This window comes from Cucumis melo, chromosome 4, assembly GCF_025177605.1.
Source record: "Cucumis melo cultivar AY chromosome 4, USDA_Cmelo_AY_1.0, whole genome shotgun sequence".
NCBI lineage: Eukaryota > Viridiplantae > Streptophyta > Magnoliopsida > Cucurbitales > Cucurbitaceae > Cucumis > Cucumis melo.
In genome coordinates, this window is record NC_066860.1 from 10,859,878 (window position 1) to 10,887,018 (window position 27,141).

A 27,141-nucleotide genomic window follows, 5' to 3' on the forward strand; every position below is an offset into this window, starting at 1 on the left:
GATTTTTTTTTTTTTTTTATTTTGAAATTTGGAAATTGAAAATTTTCCCTCTGCATTGATTTGTCACCAACTTCTCTTTCTTATTGTGCTATTCTTCATCTAGTTTTGCATTTGCTTAAGCATTCTAGGTAAAAGTACTCAACTTCAAAAGAAGTGTTCAAACCTTGAGTGGAGAACTAATCATCCTTACTTTCTGATCTTCGAGTAAAAGGTAAACCTTTGTCTAACCTTCTTTGAAGTTATGCTAAATTTGATTTAGATGATTTTACGTCAGTTTGTTATTGAGAGTTCAAACAGCTAAATAGATTCTTATTTTTAAATTGCTAGGATATTCGTATCGTTTGGTATCAAAGATCGTCGGTATAATGTGTTTTTCTGTTTGCTTTCTTTTTTTTCTTTTTTTTTTTTGTTGACTCTAGTTCATAAAACTAGGGTTTCCAAATAATATATGTGTGTGCTCATCCCTCACTTGTTCTCTTTTCAATTGCAAGCAATTACTATTAGAGAGATGGCAAGTAATAACCTAGAAAGCAATTATGAAGATGTTGGTTCTTCTCCTCACACTCCCTATTCTCCTCAATGTTCCTCCAACTTTCACCTCTTGGATAATTCAGCATCATCAAACTCCAATGTAAGAAGCAATAATGATAGTAATCAACTCCATAGAGCAAGTGACCTTCTCATGGCAGTCTCAGTTTGCACCGAAGAAAATCGGTTGAGAATCAACGAGCTCGTCAACGCTGCCATGGATGAGCTCACGAAAGTAGCCCTTGATGGAGATCCTCTGTGGAAGCCACAAGAAAATGATCAAGATCAAGCTGATTCTTACTATACATTGATGGATATAATGAAAATGGTTGAGGTTGGTGAGACTCAATTTAGTGATCTTTTAGATCTTGAAATTGGCAACCCCGAACCAAGCAGTGATAATCAAAACAATACAACTTTTGGTCATGAAGACAAACAACAAGAACAACACCATTTTCAAACTGAATTTTCAAGACAAATTGCCTATGTCAAAATGGAGCCACTCAGAATTGTTGGGTTTTTTATGGATTTGGTGTGTTTTCTTAATTATTATTTAAGAATAATTAAAGTTGAGAATTTTTTTTTCTAATTTCTTAAGAATTTTGAGAGTTTTAATGCTTTTTTTTTATTATTGTTATTATTTTTAGGAACAATGGACTTATGTCTTCTCTGACATTGTTGCAAGAGCAGCAATTCTTAAAACTTGGTCATCAATGGAACCTGTTGGAGGGAACTACAATGGAACTTTGCTAGTGGTAAATTTAAGAATTTGCTTTGATTATTGAATAGTGAAAGTTGGTAAGCTAAATAATGGACTTTGAGCATTTATTTTTGTCTATGCCCCCACTTTAATTTTTTCTTTAGGATTTAGGGTAATTAACATAAATTATTTTTATGTCCCCCAATTTTTTTTTTCTCCAAGGTTAGAATTCTAATAAAGAAGAAATATTTAATTTGGAAGTGCTTTGCTTTGAGATATATAGTTTTTTGATTTTGTATCCTCGTACTGATCAAAAACTAATTCTATATTCATCCTTTAGCAATATTTTGTATTCTCGAATATAATGTAGGTCGAGAAACGAGTCCCCTCAAACCCCATATATTATTATTATGTGATGTCAGCCTTATGGACTTCTTTTGGCAAAAATATATATAATGATCAGAAATTGGGGTTTTTATGCATAAGTTTCTCTTCAAGATTTGTCCTTAATTTCTTTGGGTTTAGAGAACAATATAATATTATTGTAATTATACATAAATATTAAAAGGGTTTGTGTTTTGTTTTTCAGATGAGAGCTGAGTTTCAAATCCCCTCGCCAATTGTTGAGACAAGAGAGAGTTGTTTTGGGAGGTTTTGCAAACAATTAGCCCCATATACATGGGGAATTGTTGATGTTTCCTTGGAAGATCTCTTCCCTTATCCATTACCTGTTGGTTTTAGAAGAAAACCTTCTGGCTGTTTAATCCAAGCATCTCCAAATGATCTCTCCAAGGTTACACACTATTAATTACTTGTTCACTAGATCCTCCTCATATATTCAAAATTCTGAAAGATATATCTATTATCAAATCAATGGATTTTTCTTACCAAAAAAAGAAAAAACAAAACAAAACAAAATCTCTCTTCATATTTTGATGGACATAATTGATTTTTTAGGTGATATGGGTAGAACATATGGAAGTTGATCAGCAAACAATAATGGTTAATGAAATGTACGAAGCTTACATCAATTCAGGATTGGCATTTGGTGCAAAGCGATGGGTTTCCTCTTTGGTTAGACATTGCACTTGGGAAGCTACTTTAATGGCTAAGAGTTGTTCAACACTCAACGGAGGTACACTCGTATACAACTGATCTTGTTATCCCCTGTTATATTATTATTCCCTTTTTTCTTTATCAAAATATAGTTCTTGTTTTATTCACTTGGTTCTCTTGGTTACTGTTGTCCAGCTAGGTTTAGGAATGAATTTTTGATTGTAGTATTTGTTGTTATTTCTATTTACTGATTTGATTATAATCAAGGGGAAAGGAGATTGGATGATTTGGTTTTAGTTTTAGGGAAAGCTTTGATTGATTTGAAATATGTATGTGGATGAGTTAATCATGATCTTGAATTTTCAACTTCATTTAATTCATTGATTAATTCTAGAAGTTAAACTTTTGAATAAGTGGTGTAATCATTAATACCCTTATGGTTAGAAGAGAATGGCTTTATTTTTTTGTATTGGATGGTAATATTTATTAGTTTAATTTGAGCTTTTAATCCGTTACTAAAGTTGGACGTGTTTAATTTTTTGATTAGACTCGAAATGAAAATTCTAGTCTTTATTTTTCTTTTGCTAATGTAAGTATAGTATAGTTTAACCGATTAAAAACATATGTTATTAATTGAAAGATGATCAGAAGTTTGAATCTTTTATTTCATGGCAAGACTTTTTTAAAGCGTAAATGATCGTTTGTAGAGTAAATGAGGTGTAAAGTTATATTAACTTTTTTTTTTTTAAGAAAAGAATAGTGTGTGTAACAAGTCTTTGGTGATGATATGTGTAGTATTACTATTACAAGCTGGAAGGTTAAGTGTGTTGAAGTTGGCTGAGAGAATGACAAAGAGTTTCTACAGAAATGTGAGTAGTTCTAAAGAAAATCCATGGGTTAAAATTCCCTTTCCTGGACCTCAAGACATTAGGGTTGTGGTGACCCCAAATCTCAATGATGATCCTGGAAGACCTCCATGTACCTCGGTGGTTTTCGCCACCTCCGTTCACGTTCCGACCAACCCAAAGCATCTTTTCCATTACCTTCGTCATGAGAAGTCTCGTAACAAGGTACACGATTCAAATTTTTACATCTTTAATATAAGGTTTGTTTGTTTGTTTTATTGTTGCATGGTGTGATTTAATATCTACCAAAAATTGATTGATTAAATGCAGTCTAATGTCACTGTTATTTAGTAACTAAGATGTGTACAAGATAACTAGTGAGAAGAAATTAAAAGTTTTCGAGATTGTGAATTGTTGGGGGTAGTTGAAAGATATGTAGAAGTGTCGATTGATGGCTGCATGATGGACTTGGTTTGACCATTGGAAACTTTTGTTTGCTTTGAGAAATTGGCTGCAATAAAGTTGATTTGTGCATGTGGATTTTTTCATGTCTCAACCTACTAAATTGAGAATAGCTTGTATATTTTAAGAATTTTCGTCTTTTTAATCTGTTGAATTTAAAACTGTTAACTTTGGATTTACATTCTTTACAATTTCTAGAATTAATAGATTATTTAAATACAAATTTTTATTTTGTCTAATGAAATCTTAAACTCTAATGTTATGTCTTTCTTGAATTTGAAAAAGCAAAATCAAAATTCAAAAATTAAAATTAGACAAAATTCCAAATGTTTATGGACTAAATTTATTAATTAACCCTAGTTTCTTTAAATTAAACTTTGTAATCTTTTTACCAATCAATACGTTAAGGTGGTGCAATACTTTTCTCGAGTTTGGTAGAGTTTGAGACTTCAAAAGTTTTATTAATTGAAAGATTCTTCAAATAGGATTGGATAGATTTTTTTTTCTTTTAGTTGAGAATTTTGACCGTGTCAATTGAATTGTGCTTTTGACATGTCTGGATTAATTTTGATCGGTGAGTAAGCTTTGACATGGGATGAAGTCATGATGTATTAAATACCATGATACTAAATAAAAGTATTATATCCAAATTACTATTGAATCGTGGTAATATAAAATTGAACTAAGATATAAATCGTTTTCATTTACATTTACACTTTCATGTGGTAATCAAGATCTACTAATTCTAATCAACTTTCGTTATATATATTGCGTAGTGGGACATCCTTTCATACGGTCATGTCATTACAGAACTTTCTTGCATCATCAATGGCACCGATTCAAGAAACAGAGTGTCCATAATTCAAGTGAACGTAAGTTTGTTGCTTCGACTTTTTCTACGCACCAGCACTTTAGCTGTTCGAACTATAACTATGAACTTCCCAAATTTGCAGTCAGCACCAAGACGAATCGAAATCTTTTACCTGCAAGAGAGTTTCTTTGACGCATCGGGGTCCTATATAGTCTTTGCACCTGTTGATATCTACGCAATGGCAGTGGTCTTACGTGGAGGAAACCCAGATTACGTGGCTATCTTGCCTTCTGGCTTCGCAATCCTTCCCGATAGACCAAGAATGAATGGAGAGGAAGATGTAGCTGATGGAAGCATTTTAACGGTTGCTCTCAACATCATCGATCATTCAGTAACTCAACGAGTGCCTTTTCAATCAATGGTTTCGATGCATAGAATTATGACCGAAACTGTTGCCTCAATCAAGGGGGCTTTCAAAATTCAACAATTTTGAATAAGAAACTGTAATAATTGCCATTGCCATATTTGGTAATTGGTATGAAAACATGTTCTTTCAGATCTTAGGACAAGTACTGCTATATTCTGAAGGTGTCAGCCAAATATAGCATGAAATAGGTGGCTTTCAACTTTCAAGCTGTTTGTGTAATAATTTACAAATATGTTTCACCCCTTTTCCTTGATCAGTGGGGAGAATGGAATTTAAATTAAAAGGGAGAAAAACTCTGAGCAATTTCTGATGTGAAAGCTCAACTTTGAACATCCCACAAGGCACAAAACCTCAAGGTGAACTACTCGGTGATGAATTGTTCGGTAGCTTGAGGAGTGCTGATCACGAACATTCAGACCGATGACGATATTGAGAGGAGTAAAAACTTGAAAATGAGAAATTATTGCCCTATGCTACCTCAGGGTTCATCATCTCCTTGGAAGAATATCTGAAAATGAGAAATCATGGAAAGGAGGACCTGCAAAATAGAGTTAATATGGTATGGTTTGTTACATCGTTTCGATATATAATAAATATAAAATATAATATCAAGCGGCTATACTGCAAACATAATCCACATTGGTGATGGTTACTCCCTTTTTTCATAATTTTTCCCTAATCTGTCATCTTATTCAATATTCTGGAGCATAGAGAACCCAATGTATCGACTTCTTTACATAAGAAAACACAAGGGTAAGAAGACAAGAGAGAGAGAGGATGAAAGAAGGCTATAGATTCAAGACCTTCTTGTTCGCGGAGAATGTAAAATGGAATGTGTGCAACCATCTTATTTCTGCCTTGACTCCAGTCGACAGTGCCTGGGTTGTGTGCATCTTCACTGGCAGGTTTTGAAGGCCCCAAAATGGACAAAGAAACTCCAGGGTCACTCAATAGTCCTAAATAATCGTGAGCCCGAGTCCAGACCCTGGAATCTGAGGTTCGAGATCGAGCTACCTGTTCATGCAAAATTTAGTTCAGTAGTGTCAAACAACGTATTTTTGCCTTATGTAGGAGCATAAAGTAAAGAGGAAAAAAGGGAGAAATGCAGAACTTCATTTTTTGTTTTAGCTCCATGCAAGAACACGAGATATTGAGATCCTTTAGCCGAAGTTTTCATAGGTCATGCTAAATGCTGAGAAACAAACCTTTCCCAGTGAGACTCGCGCTCTCGGTAGTAATTCGCGGTGGTATGTGGCAAGTTTTGCAATTGCAGTAATAACAAAACATAAAAGCCTTGACTGCGATGACCTTCTGAAACTTTCACCACTGGAATTATCACCCGAGTCCTGTCTCAAACCTAAACGACTATGGAAACAAACAAAAGATATGCAACAGATTTAGTTGAAAGTTCTAAAACAAAAATGTAAAGGTAGTTTCGATAAAAAGCATACCTAGATAAAAGATTTTCATATAAAAGCAACTCTAAGCTTTCAAAAAGTTCACGTGCTGCATCTTTGTGACATCTGCCACCCCCGCCATGTTCTCCAATTGCCCAACACAATTGCAATGCCAGTTCGGTCTAGAAGGAAAAACGAGGAAGAAATTCAACAAACAGAAGCAGTTGTTGCATCTATTTGTTTTATTGTACTATACAATATGTAAACAACAACCTTGGCAGGATTCTCATAAGCTTCTCCAAGACGGTCCATTATAGGCTTCTGCAAAAAAGCAAAAAGAAAACTTTTTTCATAAAAAGGAGAAAAAAGGAACAGAAATTTGATACAGCTGAAAGAATGGTATTCAATAATAAGACCTCAGTGCGTTGAGCATAAAATGCCACATTACGCATACTTCCTTCCAGAGGGTAGATCCCCTTACCAATTAGCCTAAATAATATCTCAGTTACCGTCATTGAGAGTGACAAAATATTCACCATTGATGGAAAATAAGTGACCCAATAATGGAAGTAGTAAACAATGACCTTTAGAATTGTGATTTACTTCAAAAATTATCTTTGGAAGGGACAGTAAAAGGAGAAAAACTAATGAGAAGTTACATCATCATGTACTCACGAAAACATAAAGCCAATAAATTAAAAGTACAGAATACCTTGAGAAGCGCAATGAAGGCAGGCGACCGCTGAAATGCAGCAAGCATAAATTCTAGGAGCCTCTTACGAACCTATAAATATGCTAAAAGTTCAAATTCTCAACTCACAGTCTAGTATGATCTGCAAATGTTAATCCATGTTCTAGGCAACAAAAGAAATATCATCTTTATCAATAGATTTAAGGTAAGCAAATACAAATATATCATATATGGGGAAAAAGAATTAAAAAATGCAGATAAACCATAGGGCGAGAAAGATTGAAACAATACAATTGGTTTCCAGATTTGGTAAGAAAGAAATTGTCTATAGGGGAAAAGAACCAAGTCAATTAGAGAGATTGAACAACTAGTCTCAAAAAGACTCAACTTTTAACAATCACCTCTTGGCTTTAATCCGGGTCCCAACCTATTTCATAATCGAAAAAGCAAATTCCAACCTATTTCATAATCGAGAAAACAAATAAAAAATAGGCATTTTCAAAAATAGCAAAATATTGAGACTATTTACAAAATACAGCAAAATTCATCAAACTCTCTATAGTCCATTTAAATTTTTTACTATATTTTGTAAATATTTTTATTTTTTGTGCTATCCATAACAATTCCCCTAAAAAGTATCAAAGGTTTTCATAAAAAATTAAAATATAATTGAAAATTATCTTCATGGAAATACACGATAAGAAACATCAAGATGAAATCCCAGGCACCTATAAGTGACTACCCAGTCTCTCTTTCCCTCTTTACTACTATCCTAGCTTACAACAAAAAAGTACCCCCTCTCACTTAAAAGATTTTCTTGCCCACCAGAATCTAAGCTAGTGAAGTTATCTTCTTTTAATTCTGTTCCCGCTCTTCCCTATTTCTCTTTTCACCCTATATTTTAAGCTTCCAGTCAAATTTCAGCCCTCTTTATTTTGATCAATAATTCTGTTAATTTGTGCAACAATACTTGATTTTATTTTATTTTATTTGTTGTAATTAATTTGTAGGAATCTTTCCTTTAATACCTATATTTTCCTTATTTCACTAAGGTTGTATTCTATTTAATTAGGGCTTTTGAACCCTTGCAATAATAATAAGTGAGAAATATTCTCATGGTATTAGAGCAGAAGGCCAAAGGAGTCTTACGTTCAAGCCTCTGCAATGTCATTCTCTCTATTTAATATTGATTATTTCCTCCCCGTTTGATATTGATTTCCACTTGTTGGGTCTTCTTCATATTTCGAACCTATAGGTGAGGGGGAGTGTTAGATAATATACAATTAAATACACCTTCACCCATCAGCTTAAACTTTTGAGTCAATTGGTGGTTTATCGTTATATCAGAGCATCAAATAAAAAAAACCTAACCCTAATTGTTGTTCCGCCACACCCACCACTGACCTCTTCAACTTCCACCGTCGCAGCCGTCGCTGGTTTCAGATCTGATCACCAACATTTCTCTTTCAGACCTGGCCGTCAACATTTTTTCAGATCAAGAATGCTGTTTTTTTTTCTTTCAATTCTGCCTGTCAAAAAGTTCTGGTCATCAACCTTGGCTCCAGATCTGGTCTTCCATTGCCGTCGTCAACACTTTGGGTCCTCCATTCACACATTCGTCTGTGTTTTTCATCGGAGACTGCTGATTGGGTCTTTGTTTTTCGGTGAGGCTGCTGCTGTGTTTGTGAGTTATTTTTGTTCTAACTCCTTTTTTTCATCTGCTGTGTTGTTTAGATCCAATACCACTCTCCCACTGTTCAAATCATCCGACTTAATGGGGACAACTTCCTTTGTTGGTTCCAATGCGTTCATATGTATATTCGTGGACAAGGAAAATTGGCTTTCTTACCGGTGAAAAAAAGCTACCAGCCAACACGGATCTGATGTTTGCTACTTGAGATGCTTAGAATTCCAAGGTCATCACATGGTTGGTCAATTCCATGACTGAGGAAATATGTTCCACCTACATGTGTTACTCTACCGCAAAGGACTTATGGCGCAATGTCAATCAAATGTATTCAGATCTTGACAATCAATCACGAGTATTGGAGTTGAATCTCAAGCTAGGTAATATCCAACATGGAGGAGATACATTTACACAGCATTTTCACAAGCTGACAAGACTTTGGCAAGACTTAAATCTTCTTTACAGTTATGAATGGGAATCGATTAAGGATCAAGCACACTACGAGAAGGTGGTAGAAAACAGTCGGGTTTACAAATTTCTCACCAGTCTCGATGATGAATTCGATGAGATTAGAAGCAAAGTTACCAATAGAAAACCTCTCCCCTCCATCAATGAAGCTTTTTCTGAGGTTTGCAGGGAGGAAAGTCGTCAAGTGTTAAGTTGACCAAGAAAAGTTCAGATTTCGTTGAGACATCTGCTATGATGCTTGAAGCTACTGCCAATAAGGCTTCCTTGCTACCAAACAAACCTCGAGTATGGTGTGATCATTGTAACAAATCCTGCCATACTCGTGAGACGAAACTAGAAAATCCATGAGTAGCCTACAAACTAGAAGAACAACAAGACAATTGACAAAGGAAACTATTAAACCACCAATTCACCCAAAAGTTTAAGTTTGTGGTTGAAGGCAAATTTAATTATATATCACTAATACTCCCCCTACTTGTGGGCTTGAAATATTTGAAAGGTCCAACAAGTGGAAATCAATTTTAATTGGGGAGGAAACGACAATGCAGGGTCTTAAACACAAGACCTTCTAGGACCACCTGCTCTGATACCATATTAAACCACCAATTCACCCAAAAGCTTAAGCTTGTGGTTGAAGGCGAATTTAATCGTATATCACTAATCAATCAGTCCACACCTCCTATTGCTAATACTATTGATCAACCCCTGAAACTGCTATTGATCAGTTTGCCATCAGGTAATCCTAGCACTTCCTTAGCACAAACAGGTAATGATCCTTGAGCTTTTTCTTGTCTTAATTCATCTCCACGGATCATAGATTCAGGAGCTTCAGACCATATGACTAGTACATCTCACTTGTTTGACTTATATTCCCCTCTGTGTAGCACTGAGAAAATTCACCTTGTAGATGGTAGTTTCAATTCTATTGCAGGAAAAGGAACTATTCATCTGACAGAAAAATTTGTCGTGCATCAATTTTGATTGGTTTGGTTTCCTCTACAATGTTGCCGACTTCATCCTCTTCGTCCAAAGTAGGTAATTCGGCACTCCCCGTTCTTCGTTGTAACGATTTTCACTTCAACACTTAAAGTTCCATTAGCATCACTGACAACCAGATTCAACATGATAGAACCGTCAGTCAATAAGTTGCCATTATTTTGCGATAATAAGGTTGCCTTAGCATCGCTGACAACCCGGTTCAACATGATAGAACCAAACATGTGGAGATTGATAGACACTTTATTAAAGAAAGACCGGACAATGGTAGCATATGCATTCCTTACATTCCCTCAAGTCAACAGGTTGCTGTTATTCTCACCAAGTGGCTTCTCAGACAAAGTTTTGATTCATGTATTAACAAGTTGGGTCTTATTGACATTTAAGTCCCAACTTGAGGGGGAGTGTTAGAACTAGTGGGCTCGTTGTGTGTTGAAAGCCCAAGGGTAGTTGTGTAATTTAGGTTATCCTAATTATTCTCTCCTTTTTATTTAGACTTTTGTTGCCTATTACTTTTTCCTCCTTGTATCATTTGTTACGTAAGAAAATAATAAGAAAACACTCTACTATGGTTATTCTCCCTGTACTAGCGTTTCCACATAAATCTGTGTATCTTTCTCGTTACTTTCAATAATACTTTATAACAGCCACAGGTTGTCTAGCCTTTGAGGCAAGAATGGTAGAATACTTACTCAATCAGCAGAATCATAAATCAGGTCAGCATTATATATCCATGTAATTAAACGCTACTGAAGTCAGCATAATGTAATACTTATATGTGTCAAAGCTAACAACAAGAAGAACATAACATAAATCATATTCAACGCACACCTTATAGCAGAAATCTTTGTTGGGAAACAATATTGAGTTTCTTGACATAAGCAAAGGAATCAACGCACAGATTAATGCTGAAAAAGAAAGGTAAAATGTAAATATAAAAAAAAAATCTAAGATTTAACTAAAGCAGACAAGAAATTCCAAGATTTAAAGGAAAACTCAAAAAGCAGAATCATACAATCGTTAACCACTTGCAGTGCCACGGAAAAGTAGACATCAAGAATCCGAGGTGTCATGTTCAGCAATTGTTTCAGCCTATCAGATTGAGCAGTATTTAATGCAGCCTGAATTACTGCAGTCATCCCAGGAGAATTCCAATGTCGTTCCTGAAAGAATATTTAAGTAATCTAAAAATTTCTACTACCCAACGAAGAAAGATTACGTAGGTAAGAAAGTTTCCTTTTGAAGCCATTTAAAAGCCTATAGTATCCATAGACAATGATCTCACTTCATCCTTCCCCATTGAGGGTCCAAATTCCTTCTCGGCTTTACTTGTTCTTACTTCTTAAGGTCTTAATCTATAAAATTCGGCTTTATACGATTACATCTCTCAAAACAAACTATTAGAGTTGGTCGACAGTAGTTAAGAAAATATGTAGGCCAAAAGATCAAGGTCCATTTTCATTTACTTATTGCTTAAGCAAGCTTAACCCACAAGAAGTCATTTGATTGGTTTACATGGAGGTGAGTCATTATGAAGAAGGGATATGGAAGATGGGTTTTTTCTTTAAAAGCAAAGATTGGAAGCGTACTTGAAGAACAACACCATGAGTCTCGTTTTGCCAAAAGAAGTGAGTGTCGAGAGCTTGTTTTTGCACAAAGAAGTGTTGTTCTGTAATTTTCTTTCCGTTTCCATTAAGATTTGAGAGTTTTGTAAGCTTTGTTCAAGTGGTTAATAAGCATTTTCTTGAGGGAAAAGTGAGATATCGTTCTTGAGCTAGTATTATTCTGCCTGGCTATTTTTAGTGGAATCTGCATGGTAGCAGAGAACTGGACGTAGCTTGAACCAATATAAACCAAATATCACCTCTCTATTCTTGTTGCTTGAAAGCTTAGATTGGTTTATCAATTCTTTTAAGCTACCAAATTACAAACTGCTTATTCCACATAATTTGGAACTCAAATTTGATCTAGAATTGTTGGATAATATATTGTCTGGGACTCTGAATTAGATCGATTATTTTAGATTGATATACTCCTTACCAGCAGTCTAGCTAGGTTTTCCCTGTCGTTTTCTTATTTAATTAGCCGCATAAGGAACATTTCCAAATAATGCGTTAGTCAAGGCACAAATAAAACAAGCAATTATGGGTTATGAATGTAATGCTAGGGCGCATGACAGTCTGCAGAACATGTCCATCCATATACAGATTATGGAGCTTAGACGTAATGCAGCTTATTTATGGAGCTTATTTTAAATTAGCAACAAAAAGTGCAAAATATAGACGTAGATGCATATTTGTGGAGCTTATTTTAAATTGAAGTATTCCCATAATATAGTTTGTAAGTGCTATGATATTTCCAGTTAACCAGTTACTAAAATGCAGAATACAAACGTAGAGAAGGAACCCATACCGAAAGACCATCATTTTCATCCTTTAAAAGTTCGAGGAAGAGAGGATCAGCAACATCTAATGTGTTGCTATCCTCAGATTCAGAGTCTCCTCCTCCATCCCCAATGGTTGAACCAGTGTAAGCCTCATCCATGAGTGCAAGTAGCATCTGTAACAAATATAACATGAGGATTATATCATGTCATGAATTAGACTTTTATCCATGGGCTTTTTGGTAATCTGAATTCTGATAAAACCTCAGGTGCTTTACTCTTCTGGATTGAAGCAATGCTATTTCCAACTAGTGATCCAGAACAACGTTCTACCCTTTCCAATGCAACTACCAATACTGTAATCAATAACCAACAGAAGTAGAAATTTGGATTCAAATAGCATGACTAGATGAATGAGAACAAAAATGAAAAAGCATAAGGAAGGACCCAGGAGCTTAAACTCACTAGGGAAATCCATGAGAGATGGAAACAGCGGAAGAAAAGACCCAGGAGAAATCAATGCTGGAAAGATTTTCAAAAATGGTTTCTCTAATCTGCAACCAAGCAACTGCACCAATTAGCTGCCGTCCACAAATTACATCAAGTTAAGCAATTCCCAAGAAAATATCTCCAAAAATTCTGACCCCGACCTAAGTTTGTATTTCTAAAACTTGCTCATCCATTAAAAATAACAAAAAAAAAAAAACATTTGAGAATATAGAACTCGAACAAAAACAATCGTGTATAACAACTTACTTTTCTCCATTCCATGCAATCAGCTTTAGCAGTAATGGAAAGAACTGCAAATATATGGATCTGAATTAGAGGTACATCTTTCTCCTAGAACATTAGATTCTAATCAGTGAATGGCCAAAGAAGACACTGCTGTAGGTATAGTGAGAACATGTTGACAATAGTGACTATAAACTTGTGTTATCATGTTCATATAATTAAATCTACAGCAACCCATTGGCTAAGCGTTTAGGCTCATTTATGATTTAACAAGGGCAGCATTTGTCGATTCGGCAGCCATCAAAGGGAAGGGGAGAAAAAAATCTCTAGCTCACTCAATCAGTTCATAAGTAAAGTATGGTCTTACCTATAAATGGGAAGAAAATGGAGAAACTTTTTCTTTTTGCCCATAATCAAAACTCCCATACTTTTTGCAGATACATAAACTAGTATTTTTTTTTTCAAGGACACAGTTGTACAACCTATAGAACAAATCCTGTTCAAGTAAGGATGTAATACAGAAACTAAAATTATAAATTATGACCTGATTTAAGTATATGCTTTTTTTTCCTTTGATAAGAAACAAATTTCATTGGTGTATCAAAAGAAGGGAAATAGCCCAAGGCAATGGAGTGGCAAGAGATTTCTCCAATTGGTCAAAAGAGATGTAAGGTTAAAAGAGCGTAAGAAAGAAAGATGCACCAAGACATAGCAAGGTAGACAATAAGTTAAAAAAGCTGTCAAAAGATCTTTGTTTTTGTTGAAGAGGTGGTTGGTTGTTCCTCTCCTTCCTAGAACTAATTATTAATTAGTGGGAATAAGCATTAAGACTAAGTAAAAAAATTAAACGACTGCTTTATAAAATAAAAATATGCATGCCCTTAAGAACTTAAGAACTGTGTGTATAAAATGCTCGAAGGGAAGTGCCACTTATCCAGAAGGTTATATGGACATGTCTAATTTATTTTGGATTTATAGGTAGCATTATTTAGAAAAATTCAAAAACAAGTCAATGAAAGGTAACAATGATATGAGGTAAAATTTGTTTCCCCTGTATGTTTGAGAAGCTAAATGCGTTTTCATTCTCCAAAAACAGACTGAAGAGAACATTCCATAAAGCTGGGTGTTACCAGCTAGAAAAATTAGAAATTTATTTCTATTATGAGTGAAAAATTAGAAAAAAGTCAACGACTCATACCTGTGGCAGAAGTGTAGGAAAAGAAGTAAGAAATTTATTCTGATTTGCATTCAGAAATTCTAAAACTGCTTCTGCAACAATTGGATCTGCAAACTCACTGCAACCATACTAGAATAAGATCAAAGAGCACATTATATGGTCAGCATATCAATATACTGTAAAATCGAAATTCAGGGCCTTTCCATCAAAACTGCTACAAGTTATGAAATTTATTATGACTTTCATTCAGAAATTCTAGAACTGCTTTTACAACAACGGGATCTGAAAGCTCAATGTGATCATATTAGAGTAAATCACGAAAGTACGATGGTCAGTATACAATATATTGTAAAATTGATGATAGAGAGTTTTTGCACCAAAGATGCTACAACACGGTGAAAATATAGTTGTGCAATGGCATTATACCTTTTCATCTTAGAACTTTATTTATTTACTTTTTTTTTGGATAATTAATTTTTTGGTATGTAACTTTTTAGGAATTGTTGAAATTAGTGGACTTGGCCTTTAGGGTATTTGCGGAAAGATTATAGAAATATTTACCCTAATTCCTAAATATTTTTCTTTTATTATTCCCTTGTGTATTCTATTTATTCTCCCTCATGGTACCTATTGTAAAATTTATCAGAAAATAATAAAAAGAAAAATATCGAGGTTTTTCTCCCGATACTCGGGTTTCCACATAAATTTGTTTGTTCTTTGTCTCTATTTTCAATATGGTGTCAGAGCAGGACATTGAACAAACCCCAGACAACACAATTAGTGATGGAACTCAAATAGAGGGAGACAGCCTCCAGTTTTAGCACCGTCGTCATCGATGCTCAGATCAATTCTGCCAAGTACGAATGGTTCTACCGCCTTTAGAAAACGCCGGGAAGCATAGTTCCGTAGATTTTCTTGTCATCCGCACAGCCAGAAACCACCCACGTGCCGCCATGCGCCACCCACATGCCACCGCCAAAAGTCCACACGCCGGCCTATCCTGTTCAAACGCTGCCGGCCAACCTAACTGTGTCACCCTCGTCTTCATCCGCGCCTATAGTGTCCCCCACATGCCGATTCATGTGCTGCCACCTAGTTTCGACCGGCCACCACCGCTTCTGCAGTCAAATCCATATGTCTGCCACCCACTGACCTTAGTTATCATCTCGATGTTAGGAACCCTAAAATTCACTCAATATTTGAGGTTGGTGAATCTTCAACACATTCCAACCCTAACATGCAAGCTTCCTCTTCTTCTTCGGGAATAGCTCAACAACTGAAAGGGCTTCGACAACAGATTGCAGCAATTGAGGCTACCCTAGGGACGACATCCAACACTCTTGTACCAATATGTTTCTAAGAATCTGGTAACCTCATTCCCTAGTTTATCCTCTTCCTATGTGAATGAGAATGCTAGTCCAACCACACTTGGAGCTATTGTCCAGTCAGGTATACCTTAGCCATTTAGTCTCATTAGTATTGATGGTAAGAATCATTGGATCCTAGACTCTAGTGCCCAGATCATTTAACCGGTTCCTCTGAACACTTTGTGTGCTACATTCTATGTGTTGATGAGAAGATAAGAATTGTTGATGGCTCCTTGGCCCCCATTGTCGAGAAAGAGCAGATTTCTCTTTTTGACGGGTTCTCATTACACAATGTGTTGCATGTGCCAAGAATTTCATATAATCTTCTGTCGATTAGCAAGATTACTCATGAATTAAACTGCAAAGCAACATTCTTACCTGATTCTATTTCTTTTCAGGACCTGAGCTCAGGGAGGATGATTGGCCCTACCAAGCACAATAGGGGCCTTTACTTGCTTGATGATGATGCCTCCTCTAGTAGCATTTCTAGGACGAGTCTTTTATCTTCCTACTTTACCACTTCTGAAAAAGAACTTATATTGTGGCATTTCCATTTAGGTCATCACAACTTTAAATATATGAAATACCTAATCCTTCATCTCTTTTCTAAAGTTGATGTTTCTTCCTTCGCTTGTGATGTGTGCATAAAAGCTAAACAATACCGAGTTTTGTTTCCTTCGTAGCCCAATAACATTGATATGACATTTTGTTATTTAATATTGATATGCATTTTTAAAATAAAAAACTATAAAAATATTTTCTCAATCCACTAAAATGTTTTCTCTATCCTCTCCTCTACCCCTTTTCAAATGTTTGCTCTAAAAAATACTAAACCATCTTTTGCTATTGAGAAAAAGTAAATCTTAGATAGATGCCTGAAAGTGAAAAGAGAAGTTGAAAGTTGAGAAGGAGAAGAAGATGAAGGAGAAGAAGATGAAGGAAAGGAGGGAGAGGGGGGAGGAGAGGACGACGGGGAAGAAAGAGGAGAGAGGAAATGGCAAATTTGAAACCCTAGGAACCAAATGCACACGTTCCTTAAAACTAAGGTATTTATCCCCTTTTTTTCCTCTCCTTTACATAAACTCAAGACATTCATCAAGAGATACAGAAGTTCAAAGAGGATGCAATTACTTGAGAAGATAATTTTTTCCAGCTAAAAGAAACATTTCATAGATGAATGAAATAAGGGGAGGACCCCAAAAACCAAAGTAAGATTACATCAGAGTGCCCCAACTACTGACTTAAAAGGATGAACTAAAGTGTGTAAAACACTTGTGTTTTACACCAGGAAAAAAGCCATGGATAAAACAGAGTCCATAAAACGATTAATTAAAGGTATAAAAAGAGTCCTGAGAAAGATGTATTCTGCTAGCCCCATAAACTCCAAAAGAAAGAACACAAGAGAGCCAATCAAATCAACTTCTTTGTACCACCAAAAGGATGACCTAACAATAAGGAAGGCAATGCTTCAGAAATGGAATTGGGGCATGTGAAATACCAACCAAAAGCAAGCAAAACCGTGACCCAAAAGATAACAGCAAAGGAGCAGTGGAAAAACAAATGGATCCGAGTTTCAGCATGTTGACAATCCACATGACACCAAGAGCGTGAAAGAGCCATAAAAGGCATGTAGCACTGTAAAAGGTCTGGAGTATCAATGGCACCCAACTAAGCTCCCAAAGAAAAAAATTTATCCGTTTATGATAACTGTCTTTCGTAATGATTGAATAAAGATCAGATAAAATTAAATCCATGGGACCCACCAGATCAGCCATTAGAGATTTAAAAGTAAAAATCAAAGAGGAACCAAGGGCCACTCCAAAATCTCCATTTCCGTAAGACTTAAATCCAAAGCTTTAGTAGATATAATCCACACATCAACCCAAAGATTGAATCAGTTTAAGAACACAAGGATTCCACAAGAATTGACCCACAAGGAAAAAGTAAGCTATACAGAGATGTACTTACAAGTGAAAAATGATCCAAAATCTATACAAGCAGGATCCCAATTATCGAATTAGTTAGTTTGTAGTTAATTGCATGTATGCTTGTGCCTGTGCTTGTCCTACGCTCCTAATTGTAAGAAGCCAGGGTAAGTTAATCATGTGCTAAGCACTCAACTAAAACCTGGGGAAAGACATTTCTTTTAAGCTCCAACTTTCTCTCATTTCACTTGCTATTTTGTGGGGACGGCAAGGATACGTATTTCAGGGAGGATCAGTGGGTGGGGGAGAGTCCTCTTCGCTCTTTGTTTCCACACCTCTATCATTTGTCCTCTTTTAAAAATCGTTCGGTGATAGATTTTTTGAGATGGTCTGAGAATTCAGCGTCCTTTTCATTCGGGTTCCGTCAACATTTAACCAACAGGGATACAAAGGAGTTCGCATCCTTTTTTCTTTGTTTGAGGGTTGCTCTTCTAGGGGAGGGAGAAAGGAACGTCCATGTTTGGAGTCCCAACCCTAGTCAGGGTTTTTCATCCAAGTCCTTGTTTTCCTTGTTGTTAGACCCCTCTCCACCTAGAGAGTTTGTTTTTTATGCGTCGTGGAGGATAAAGGTTTGTAAGAAGTTAGATTCTTTACTTGGCAAGTTTTGCTTGATCGTGCAAACATTGTGGATAGGCTTGTTAGGAGAGGAGAACCACGATGGTCGAGCAACTGTTGTATTCTTTGTCGGAAGGCAGAGGAAGACCTTGATCATCTTCTTTGGGATTATATGCACGAGCTGTTTGGGGCTCTTTTCTGCAGGAGTTCGATGTTAGGTTGGCTGGCCTAAGGACCGTTCGCAAGACAATCGAGGAGTTCCTTCTTCCTCAGCCTTTCAAAGAGAAATGTCGTTTTTTGTGATTGGTTGGAGTGTGTGGTGTGCACTATGTTTTGGGATATTTGGGGGAGAGGAATGATAGGGTGTTTAGAGATAGGGAAAAGGACCCTAGGGAGGTTTGGTCCTTAGCTAGATTTCATGTGTCCCTTTGGGCTTCAGTAACAAAGACCTTTTGTAATTATTTGCTTGAAAAACATTTACTTAGTCGGAACCCCTTTCTTAACTTAGTGGTATTGATGACTTCTTGTTTCTCCTTATTGGTTTCGGGGACCTCAAATCATAGATTAAGGTTGCTTTTCCAGCCAAATTTCCCAATGATATTCAGGATCATTAAACAAAATTCATGAAATGCAGAATCCAAATACAACTCTTCTCGAAGTGTTTGATAGCATGAGGTTCTATCTCAAAACCAATTAGCAATGAGAGGAGTAACTCTTCTATCTTATAAGGAGTGTGAATCTCTTTGATTTTTCCAATGTGGGACTCTCAACATCTCAACATACCCCTCAAGATAGTGTCTCTTTGGGTTCACCTATCTTAGACTAAATACCCGTTTGGGCTTAATGGGCTCTAATACTGTTTGATAGTATGGGGTTCTATCTCAAAACCAATTGGCAATGAGAGGACTAACTCATTTATCTTATAAGAAGTGTGAGTCTCTTTGGTTTTTCCAATGTGGGACTCTCAGCATCTCAACACAAAGAAGTAGGAAACTTAAAGGTATTTATCCCCTAAATGATTGAGAGCCAAGCAAGATATCCAAATATTCAAATAATTTAAGGAAACAACTTCCATACAACTCCACAGTACAACTCCACAGTACTGATTCCCCCTACATAACATAAACATAGCCCTTTTGCATTTATTCTGTTCATACACCACATAAGTCAATTGTCACATCACAAGTAATTAAAACTCATTAATTTTTATTGGAAAATCCAAAGAGAAACTTGCATGGAAGTTGATTGAGCAGAGATGAATTTTTATACCTATTATTTTGATAAACATAAGTAAAACCAAGTAGTTAAAGACATAATTCTTTGAAGCCTGTGCTTACCGGCTCAAACATGAACGGAAAAATGTCTTCAGACTGGGATCGGCATCATGTAAGACTACTTCACCAAAATCAATGAAAAATTGAAGAATCGCCTGGTAAACAAGTGCAAAAATTAGAAGCTAACTTACAACGACATCTTCACATCTGATAGTTAGAAGACATGCTGTAAAGGATACTTGGCAATAATAATCTTCAAGAATCAAGAAATCAAATGTAGAGGATTAATGACCCTACACTGTAGTAGCACATGTCTACTAAAAAGAACGTACATAAATAAAATAAAATAAAAACATCCAAAGAAGGTATCCTCTACTCCAGTAAATTATCAATAAAATAAACTGGAACTCAAACCTTTTCAAATTCACCAGATGCTCTATACAAAGGAAAAATGGGGGGCCAAGAAGACAATTGGACAAGTAAATGGGGACTATCTTTTTGGTTTATAATTAACGCAAACTAGCATCTGATCTGACAGATACAACTGTAAAAATAGTAAATTACTGGACAAAATTATTCAGCTCAAACGTAATAGTGACAGTATAATGGATTGTTCCTTCATTTATAGTGGAAGTTAACCCACTAAGTTAAAAAAGAATTACTGACAAAACAACCAGTAAAAAATTTCATATAAAATTATAATAATAACAAAGCCTATATGAAAAACCTACTATATCAATTTCCTTCTTTAGAAATAACCTGCCAACAAATTCAATGTGGTGAGGGGATGTGATACGAAACAAAGAACGTTAAATGCTGAAATTTCATTTCTGATGAGAAACAAATGCTCCAACTGAAAATCTGATATTCAAACTATCGGAACACGAGGTCACCAATATATCTGATGGAACACCGAAATATGTGATCGTATATATTGATATAATTCTCAAAAGATTACAAGAGAAAATTGATACTTCAATTCTCAACATTCAACAAGAACAAGAAGAACAATACAAAAGAAATAAGAACAGAAACAAATACCGAAAGACTCCTCTGCCTCTCCTTTCTCTTGAGAAACTTGGCAGCTTAAACCTCACAAAAATGAATTTTCCCTTCTCTCCCCTCCTTCCTTCTCTTTTAACGCCCTTTTTCTTGTAACTAACTGTGGTCCCCACCAATGTGGTTTCCGCTCATACTATTTTCCCCCTTATGCGCATGTGCTACTTCATTCTTCTTCCTTCTACTATATTGCAAAACGATTGGTGGTCTATCGTTACATTTTTCGAAACTCACCTTGTCCTCAAGGTGGAAATGAGGAAACTGTTGTGCAAAATCATCACAATTCTCCCATGTTGCCTCGTGTGGTGGTAATCCTTCCCAACTAATAAGTGCTTCCCAATCCTTTGTTGAGTTGTTCTTCCGGTACCCAAATATTTCAGCTGGTTTGGTCATCCATTCAAGATTTTCATTCAAAAATGGATTCAACTGGTGCACCTCAGCATGATTTTCGAGCACCTTCTTGAGTTGGGATACATGAAACAGAGGGTAAATTGCTGCTGTAGATGGTAATTCCAGCTTATAAGCAAACGGCCCTACTCGTGCAATCACCTTGAAAGGGCCAAAAAAACTTCAGAGACAACTTTTCAATTCTTTTCTTTCTCAAGGATACTTATCTATAGGTCTAATTTTCAGAAATACCATTTCCCCTTCCTAAAATTCAACATGCCTCCTTATCCTGAGATGTTCTTTTAACGCACCCAAAATCACGTCCCTCTCCTTAAGTTGTTGATCCAATGTTGAATGGGGAGTCTCCATATCTCCATAATAAATGAGAGGTGGTGGTAACCGGCCATAAACAACCTGGAAAGGAGTTATCCCAATCGATCGTTGGTACGTAGTATTGTACCAATACTCAACCGAATGCAGCCAATTTGTCCAATCTTTCGGCTGCTCTCCACATAAATATCTCAAATATGCCTCAACTCCCCTGTTCACCACTTCTGTTTATCCATCCAATTGAGGATGATATGCAGAACTTCTATTCAATTTAGTTCCAGACAGTCTAAACATCTCCTTCCAGAAGTTACTTTAACGGTCGGACACAATGGACTTGGGATAGCCATGTAATCTAACTCTCTTTCACAAAATTTTTCGCAACAAACTTAGAGTATTAAGGTGTTTCAAAGCTAAGAAATGAGCATATTTACTAAATCTATCTACAACAACCAAAATTACCTCATATCTTGCAGATTTAGCAAGACCATCAATGAAATCCATCGTTATTTCACTCCATATTGCATCCAGAACGTCTAGAGGCATTAACAATCCAGCTGGTGGTAAGGCTAATGTTTTATTACGTTGGCAAACTAGGCACTCCTCACAATACTTCTGCACATCAGCCTTCATTCCTTCCCAATACAGCTCCCCTTTGAGTCTTTTATAAGTTTTTAGGTACCCTGAATGATCCCCAAATACAAAGTCGCGGTAAGTGTGCAGTATGTGAGGTAACAGATCTGATTTCTTCGATATCACTAATCAATCCTTATATCTCAACATGCCTTGATGCATAGCAAACCCTGATGTTACTTCTTCACCCTTTTCCAATCAATGATTTCTTTCAATCGTTCATCCTCATACACTTCTTTTTTAAGAACCGATATGTCTATTAAGGCTAGAGCAGTAATATGATTGGGATGTACAGATTGAGGTACCCTTGATAATGCGTCTGCTGCCTTGTTTTCAAGCCTTGGTTTGTACATTACTTCGAAATTATACCCGAGTAGCTTAGCAATCCACCTCTGATGTTGAGGCTGAATAACTCGCTGTTCTAACAGAAACTTTAAAGAGCGTTGGTCGGTTTTAACCACAAATTTCCTTCCTAACAAATATGGTCTCCACCGTTGGACTGCCAAGACCACAGCCATCAACTCCCTTTCATAGATTGGTTTTGCTCTATCTCTCATAGATAAGGTATGACTGAAATATAGGCTATTGGACGGTTGCCCTGAGCTAGCACAGCCCTTATTCCATACCCTGATGCGTCTGTTTCAATTTCAAATGGCAAGTTGAAGTCTAGTAATGCTAAGATTGGAAGAGTCATCATGCCTGTTAAACTTCTCAAATGCTTCTCGTGCTTCAATTGATCATTTATAAACTCCTTTTCAATTGATCATTTATAAACTCTCGCCTTCAACAATTAACTATTAATGGTGCAGCCACACTACCATAATTCCTGACAAATCTTCTATAATATCCTGTAAGATCAAGGAACCCTCTTACTTCACGTGCATTAGTTGGCACTAGCCATTCTTTAATGGCTCTGATTTTCTTAGGATCTACTTCCACCCCTTGTCCTGATATTATACAGCTGAGATATTCCACTCTTTTCTTGGCAAATATGCATTTATTAAGATTGGCGTATAATTCGTGCTCTCTCAAGATTTCTAACACCAACTCCAAATGTTGAAGATGTTCCTCTAGACTTCTGCTGTAAATCAGAATATCATCAAATAAAACCAAAACAAAGCTTCTAAGATAAGGCTTAAATATGGTATTCATTGATGCCTAAAACGTAGATGGCTCGTTGGTGAAGCCAAAGGGCATGACAAGGAACTCATATGTCCCTCATGAGTCCTAAATGCAGTCTTCTCCACATCCTCTTTACACATCCGAATTTGATGGTATCCAACCTTGAGATCAATCTTCGAAATCACATTAGCTCCATTTAATTCATCAAATAATTCCTCGATAACTGGAATAGGGAACTTGTCGGGAATAGTCACATTGTTTGACGCTCGATAGTCCACGTAGAACCTCCAACTTCCATCCCTTTTTTCCCTAACAACACTAGACTGGAATAAGGACTAGTACTTGGTCGTATTATCCCTGAAGCAAGCATCTCATCTACCAACTTCTCCATCTCCTCTTTTTGTTGGTAGGCATATCTGTATGGTCTAACATTTACTAGGTCAGTTCCCTTCTTGAGATTATGTGATGTTCAATGCTTCTCCTCGATGGTAATTCTCCTAGCCACTCAGAAACATCTTCAAATTTGGCTAATATTGCTTGTATAGATTCCCTAACTGTGGGAACTTCATCCAACTCCATACAGTTCTGCAAACGAAATTCCTCCCTCCATGGCTCTGCATTCTATTAAATATCCCTGATATGATGTTGTCCATGTCTTCATCATATGCTTTAAACTCACTCAAGCTTTAGTTAGGCTAGGATCTCCCCTTATAACGATCTTTTGTTCATTATGGTAGAAGATCAACGTGAGGTTTCTCCAATCAACTTCCATCACCCCCAGTGAATGCAACCACTGAATTCCAAGTACTACATCCATCCCTCCGAGTTCTAATGGTAAGAAATATTCAATGATTTTCCAATCTCCCAGAACCAATTCTATTTTGCTACAAATTCCTTTTCCCTTCATAGTTGTGCTAGAGCCCATAAGGACTCTGTAATGAGATGTCTCCTCCATTGGCAGATTCAACTGATTCACCAACTTCTCTGATATGAAGTTATGTGTCGCTCCACAATCTATCAAAACCACTACTCCCTTCTCATTGATCACCCCTTCACTTTCATTGTGCCTAAATTAGTTAATCCCATCACCGAGTTTAAGGATAACTCTATCACTGGCTCGTTATCCTCTCAATTTCTATAGTTTTCATCTCAATTACTTCCACATAGTCTTCTTCTTCAATAACCTCTAGTTCCTCCTCATTTGGTTGAACTACCAAGACTCTGAGTTCTTTTCGTTCTTTTACTTTACATCGATGTCTTGCATAATAATTCTCTTCACAACAGAAGCAGAGCCCCTTCTCACTTTGGGCTTGGAATTCTGCATCGGACAGCCTCTTTGATGGTCCTTCCCACCGGTTGTCGCCCACCGTCATTCCCCTCAATGTTATTGTTCTCATCAGAAAATTCCTTCCAAGTCATTTGAATTGATAGGTAAATTCGTTTTAAAAGAATTAGCGGATTGGGCCTTACCTTCCACTACTCGTTTGAAGCCCGCTTCAGTTCTAATCACTTCTCAATTCTTAATTTTCTGGGCCAAATTCATCATCTGTTCAAGCCCAACGGACTCCCAACATTCCATCGCAGCTTTAGTCCATGGCTTCAGCCCGTTCATGAACATCTCTTCCAAAACTACCTTCTATAGAAATGGTAATGGCGCCACCAACTTATCAAACAGATTTCGATACTCTTCGACAGTGGTTTTTTGCTTTATCGCTAAGAATCTCGCACATATTGAGCCTTCATGCACTGATCGATATCGAATCAGTAGCCTCTTCTTATTGTTTCTTCTAAAAAATATATAATTTATTTTTCTAAAAAAATATTTTTTTTCTTCTTATTATTTATTTTTAATTTTTTTCTTCTTATTTTTTTTATTCCACACATTCTTCTAACCACATATTGTTTATTCTTTACATCTGCCCAGTCGACAAACGGTTCTCAATCTTCATGAGATCTATACCAATCTTAAGGCTGCTCCATCGAAACTAATCATCACAACGATCATCTTCTCTGATTCAGTCAATTTGTGGATCTAGAAATACCGATCTGCTCGGAATAACCATGAATCGAGATCGATTCCCACAAAAACCGGCATTTCTATTTTTTGAACTTACTTCGATCATTCGCTGCGTCTTCCCCCTTCCGATTTCATGATTTTGTCTTCGGATTTTTCTTTATCATCGAATTGCTCGATCATACTTTCAATAGATTTTCCCTTACTTGATGATCCTTATGTTTCCTTGATCATCATCGACTTCTCTTTAACCATTCCTTCAATACACTTCAGTAGAAGTTGTTGTCGCTATTGTTGCTTTTCAGCTTGCAGACCAAGCTGTTCTATGCTTTTTGCCAAGGATGATATATTTTTTTTAATCGTAGGTAACTCATGTAATTCCGCACGGATTCCAGATATCTCTTGATTAAATGTCTCCAGCTTTTCCTCAATTCTCTTTTCTACCATTGCGGATGTTTTCCTAGGTATGAGTACTCTGATACCAATATGATGGAACACTGAAATATGTGTTTGTATATATTGATATAATTCTCAAAAAGATTACAAAAGAGAATTGATACTTCAATTCTCAACAATCAACAAGAACAAGAAGAACAATACAAAAGAAATAAGAACAGAAACAAATACCCTCTGCCTCTCCTTTCTCTCAAGGAACTTGGCAGCCTAAACCTCACAAAAATGAATTTCCCCTTCTCTCCCCTCCTTCCTTCTCTTTTAACGCCCTTTTTCTTGTAACTAACTGTGGTCCCCACCAATATAGTTTCCACTCATACTAACTATTTTCCCCTTATGCACACGTGCTACTTCATTCTTCTTCCTTCTACTATATTGCAAAACGATTGGTGGTCTATCAATATCATCCTCCAAATAACTGTAAATTGATAAAGCCATCTTGGGGCCTCTGTGGATTATGCAATCACACACTCAGAAAGCATAAAATCCTAGATGAAAATTCCCATCCAAATTCTGAATTTATCTTAATTCAACTAAACAATACTAAAATAGGAAGGGTGAAGCTCATTGAGAAAGTATTCATTTGATTCCCTCTCAACAATGCCCACGAAAAATTCTCTGTCTGTAGTTCTAGTAGATGGAAAATTTTCCCAAAATAAATAAATAAATAATAACAACTATCCTCTGGTATTAAGATCTATGAAACGTAGTTTTAACAGATAAAAAAGCACACCAGTAAGAGGAGACCATTTGAGGTTCTAGATTGAGATAGGGACAACACTGAACGCTGAAAAATCTTGTTAAACTGAGGATAAACCCGAGCCACCAAATCCTCAGAATTCTCAGCTTTGCACAATTCATATAGTTTTTTAACCTGAAAAAATGTGCATACAATTGTCAGAATTGTGCACAAGCACACATGGAATAATCGGAAAGAAAATTCTGTGGAAACCCAATAAAATTTAGCTCTCATTGATGAAGAACAGGCGTTATGGGTCTAACTTTAAAACAGGAAATGAGCATATTACGGAGAGTACTGAAACAATATCCCCCATAAATTTCTGAGAAACACAAAACGGAAAACAAGAACAAAACTCACTGAATGAAGGATATTGGGATCGGAAGCGGGATCGTTGGCGACATTCGAGTCTCTAGCACTGTTGGATAAGGTTCTGAGATGAAAATCCCAATCCCGGTCTCGATCCACCATTTTTTCTGAATCAAATTCCGAGAGAAAATAGAAGGGAGGAATGAAGATGATGCTTGGTAAATGGTTTTTCAAAATGTTGAGTTTTCGGACAAAGTTAATCTATATCTATTATACTCTGTTAAATTTATAGGAGAACGGCCTAAAGAACAAAACAATTTCAAACTATTTGACACATGATAGCAAAATCAACTTGCTACGATATATCACCGTTTTGTGTATTTTGTAAATATTATTATTACATTTAAAAATAGAATTTTTTAAAAAAAAAATATAGCAAAACCGCAAAATATTTACACTCGACAGAACAATTTCAAAAACAAAAAAGTCTATCGACCCACAATGATAAATACAAAAAAAAGAAACCCTCAATAAACGAGCCATTAATCGACCACAAG

The 27,141-nt window shown here is 36.2% G+C and overlaps 2 protein-coding genes across 3 annotated transcripts; one reads left to right on the top strand and one right to left on the bottom strand.

Annotated features, from left to right (window-relative positions):
• The first annotated feature begins 1,771 nt into the window (after nt 1–1,771).
• Nucleotides 1,772–4,895, top strand: LOC103495037 (homeobox-leucine zipper protein ROC2-like). The gene is made up of 5 exons (XM_008456459.3): nt 1,772–2,021; nt 2,186–2,363; nt 3,080–3,354; nt 4,368–4,463; nt 4,545–4,895. The coding sequence occupies exons 1-5, from the start codon at nt 1,818–1,820 to the stop codon at nt 4,893–4,895; spliced, it is 1,104 nt and encodes a 367-aa protein (XP_008454681.3). The 5' UTR covers nt 1,772–1,817.
• LOC103494922 (uncharacterized) lies at nt 4,890–26,850 on the bottom strand. 2 transcript variants are annotated; one of them, XM_008456306.3, is made up of 16 exons: nt 26,636–26,850; nt 26,270–26,410; nt 19,605–19,696; nt 14,382–14,478; nt 13,208–13,251; nt 12,917–13,005; nt 12,716–12,807; nt 12,481–12,627; nt 11,084–11,231; nt 10,900–10,976; nt 6,939–7,010; nt 6,500–6,547; nt 6,281–6,408; nt 6,035–6,194; nt 5,633–5,843; nt 4,890–5,367 (listed from the first exon to the last, which is right to left on the bottom strand). In XM_008456306.3, exons 1-16 carry the CDS (start codon nt 26,744–26,746, stop codon nt 5,318–5,320), a joined length of 1,707 nt encoding a protein of 568 aa, XP_008454528.2. In that variant the 5' UTR covers nt 26,747–26,850; the 3' UTR covers nt 4,890–5,317. The 2 variants fall into 2 exon arrangements, with proteins under 2 accessions (XP_008454528.2, XP_008454529.2); XM_008456307.3 differs by lacking the exon at nt 26,636–26,850 and having other exon boundaries at nt 14,382–14,489.
• Between the last annotated feature and the right edge of the window lie 291 nt (nt 26,851–27,141).